At 35.5% G+C, this 2,043-nt stretch overlaps 1 protein-coding gene across 1 annotated transcript in view; it reads left to right on the top strand.

The window, feature by feature from the left end:
* The window catches only part of LOC101651943 (mitochondrial import inner membrane translocase subunit Tim23), a 34,693-nt gene that overhangs the window by 22,667 nt on the left and 9,983 nt on the right, over positions 1-2,043 (top strand). The window contains exon 6 of the mRNA XM_004716241.2: positions 408-518. Coding sequence (XP_004716298.1) covers positions 408-518 — 111 coding nt within the window. The remainder of the gene's footprint in view (positions 1-407; positions 519-2,043) is intronic.

Below are 2,043 nucleotides of genomic sequence, written 5' to 3'. Positions count from 1 at the left end.
TTTTTCCTCCCCAACTTTTATTGAGGCTCCCTGGTTACAAGTTAGGTTGCAATCCAAAAGATTGGCAGTTCAAAACCACAAGCCGCACCTCTAACAAGATTGGGCTTTCTACTCCCTTAAATACTTAGTGTCAAAAACCCACAGAGGGCTCTGTATGAGTCAGTATCAACTCAGTGGCAGTGGGTTTGGTTTAGAGAACTTTGTAGTGTGAGTTGGGTGAGGATTTATAAAGTAGTCCCTTATTTTGATGTATTGCCAGATTTTTTTTATTACATATTTTGTGATCATTCCTTATATATCTTTGAATAGTTATAAGTTAATGTCCGTAGAATAAACTCATCTAAATAATTGCCATACTGACTATTAATCAGTGTCTTCATTAATGATCAATTCCATTTTTCTAATAGCTTTGCTCTATAGCGCATTTGGTGTTATCATTGAAAAAACGCGAGGTGCGGAAGATGACCTCAACACAGTAGCAGCTGGAACCATGACAGGCATGTTGTATAAATGTACAGGTAGGTACTGTTGAATGTGAAATACATTTGGAGTATATTTTTAGCTATAGTGTTAAAAGGCAACTATAAGTACAATATAATCTAGTGTTCTCTGAAACTGGGAGAGATTTTTTTAGACATAAGACATAGACAAGGGTAAAGACCAAGATTGGCTTCCCCTTAGATCATTTGTTGGAGCTTGTTCCAGTGAGAATGTTATTCCACTGGAAAATCACCTTAATGCTGTCGTGAGTGCAGCTGGTGGTTTTTGTCTGTTTGTTTGTTTGTACTACCTGGAAACCCGTACAAAGTGCACAAAATGCACTGGTGAAGTGAGGGGAGCACAGTCCCTTGTTTTATGTGAGTTGTCTCCATTTACTGGTCTGAGAGGAATAGCGGTCACGTGACCTTTGTCTTGCAGAAGAAAAACTGAATTCAGGCAAGATCACTAGAAGGCTGACTCTGTGTCATTGTTTTTGTTGTTATATTGTGAAAGTGAAACATAGGACTTTGACAAGTGTAGCAATTACATATCCTGTGCTTCCCTCACCACTGCCCTTATTTACAGTAAACATTTACTTGCAGTTTACTTCTCCCAGTAAACACTAAATTCACTAAAATATTTTCACTAAAATTCACTAAAAATTCACTGAAAGTTTTGTACTGCGTAGATCCTTGTTTTTAGCCAGGGATTCTTAAACGTTTGGAGGATAATGAGGAATGTGTCTCAGATCCCTTAGAAATTCTTACAAAACTTAAAAATTTTTGAAAGGTTTGTAAATTCCGAGTTAATATCTCCTGGATTTGACCTATGTTTATGAAAAGGATGAAAATTTAACTCTCTGGAAGTTAAATATTTTATTTAAAGCTTTTGAGTAAATGAAATGCTGGTATTTAGAAGATAAAAATTAATCAAGGTGCAGATTCTTTACTATAGCTTGTAAACCTCTATATTCTACATCCTTCTGTCCCTTGCTACTTTTTAGACTTCATTTTCTAAGCGTCCCATTGCCTTTTAATGCCCATTTACTGTCTTTGTTCCTGCTGTTATCATTTCCTAGAATCGTCCTCCCAGACATTGAGCACACATGCTTCTCTTTTATCTGTCTCTGTTCCTTAATCTTTGTTCATATATCACCTTATGCTTGAGGCAGTTCTCAAATACATACATACAGGTTTGTACATATTTTCTATTTTACTGTAGGACACATTGATAAAAGTCTTAACTATTTAAACAAAGGGTATACTGATTTAAAATGCTAATGAATGCCAAAATACCCTTCCAAGTTTTGCCTATCTTTGTCAGAATTACTGTATTTTTTCCTCTGCATAAAATGTGCCCATGTAAATAAAATAACTTGCATAGAAAAAACCAACGTGCCTGGGTTTATCCAGTTTGCAATAACTGTGTAAGGTGCACATTGTTTGTACAAAATATGGTTAGTGTTGTCTGTCATTACCTGTTTTTAAGCCAATTTGTAAAAAGTATTATGGCTTGTATTCCTTTTCCCTGAATTTTCTCCCATAGAACAATTATTAGAGGCTA

The sequence above is a fragment of the Echinops telfairi genome, unplaced genomic scaffold (assembly GCF_000313985.2).
Source record: "Echinops telfairi isolate 266 unplaced genomic scaffold, ASM31398v2 ScPeMD7_7465;HRSCAF=8503, whole genome shotgun sequence".
Classification (NCBI taxonomy): Eukaryota; Metazoa; Chordata; class Mammalia; order Afrosoricida; family Tenrecidae; genus Echinops; species Echinops telfairi.
This window is presented reverse-complemented; position numbering and strand designations above follow the sequence as displayed.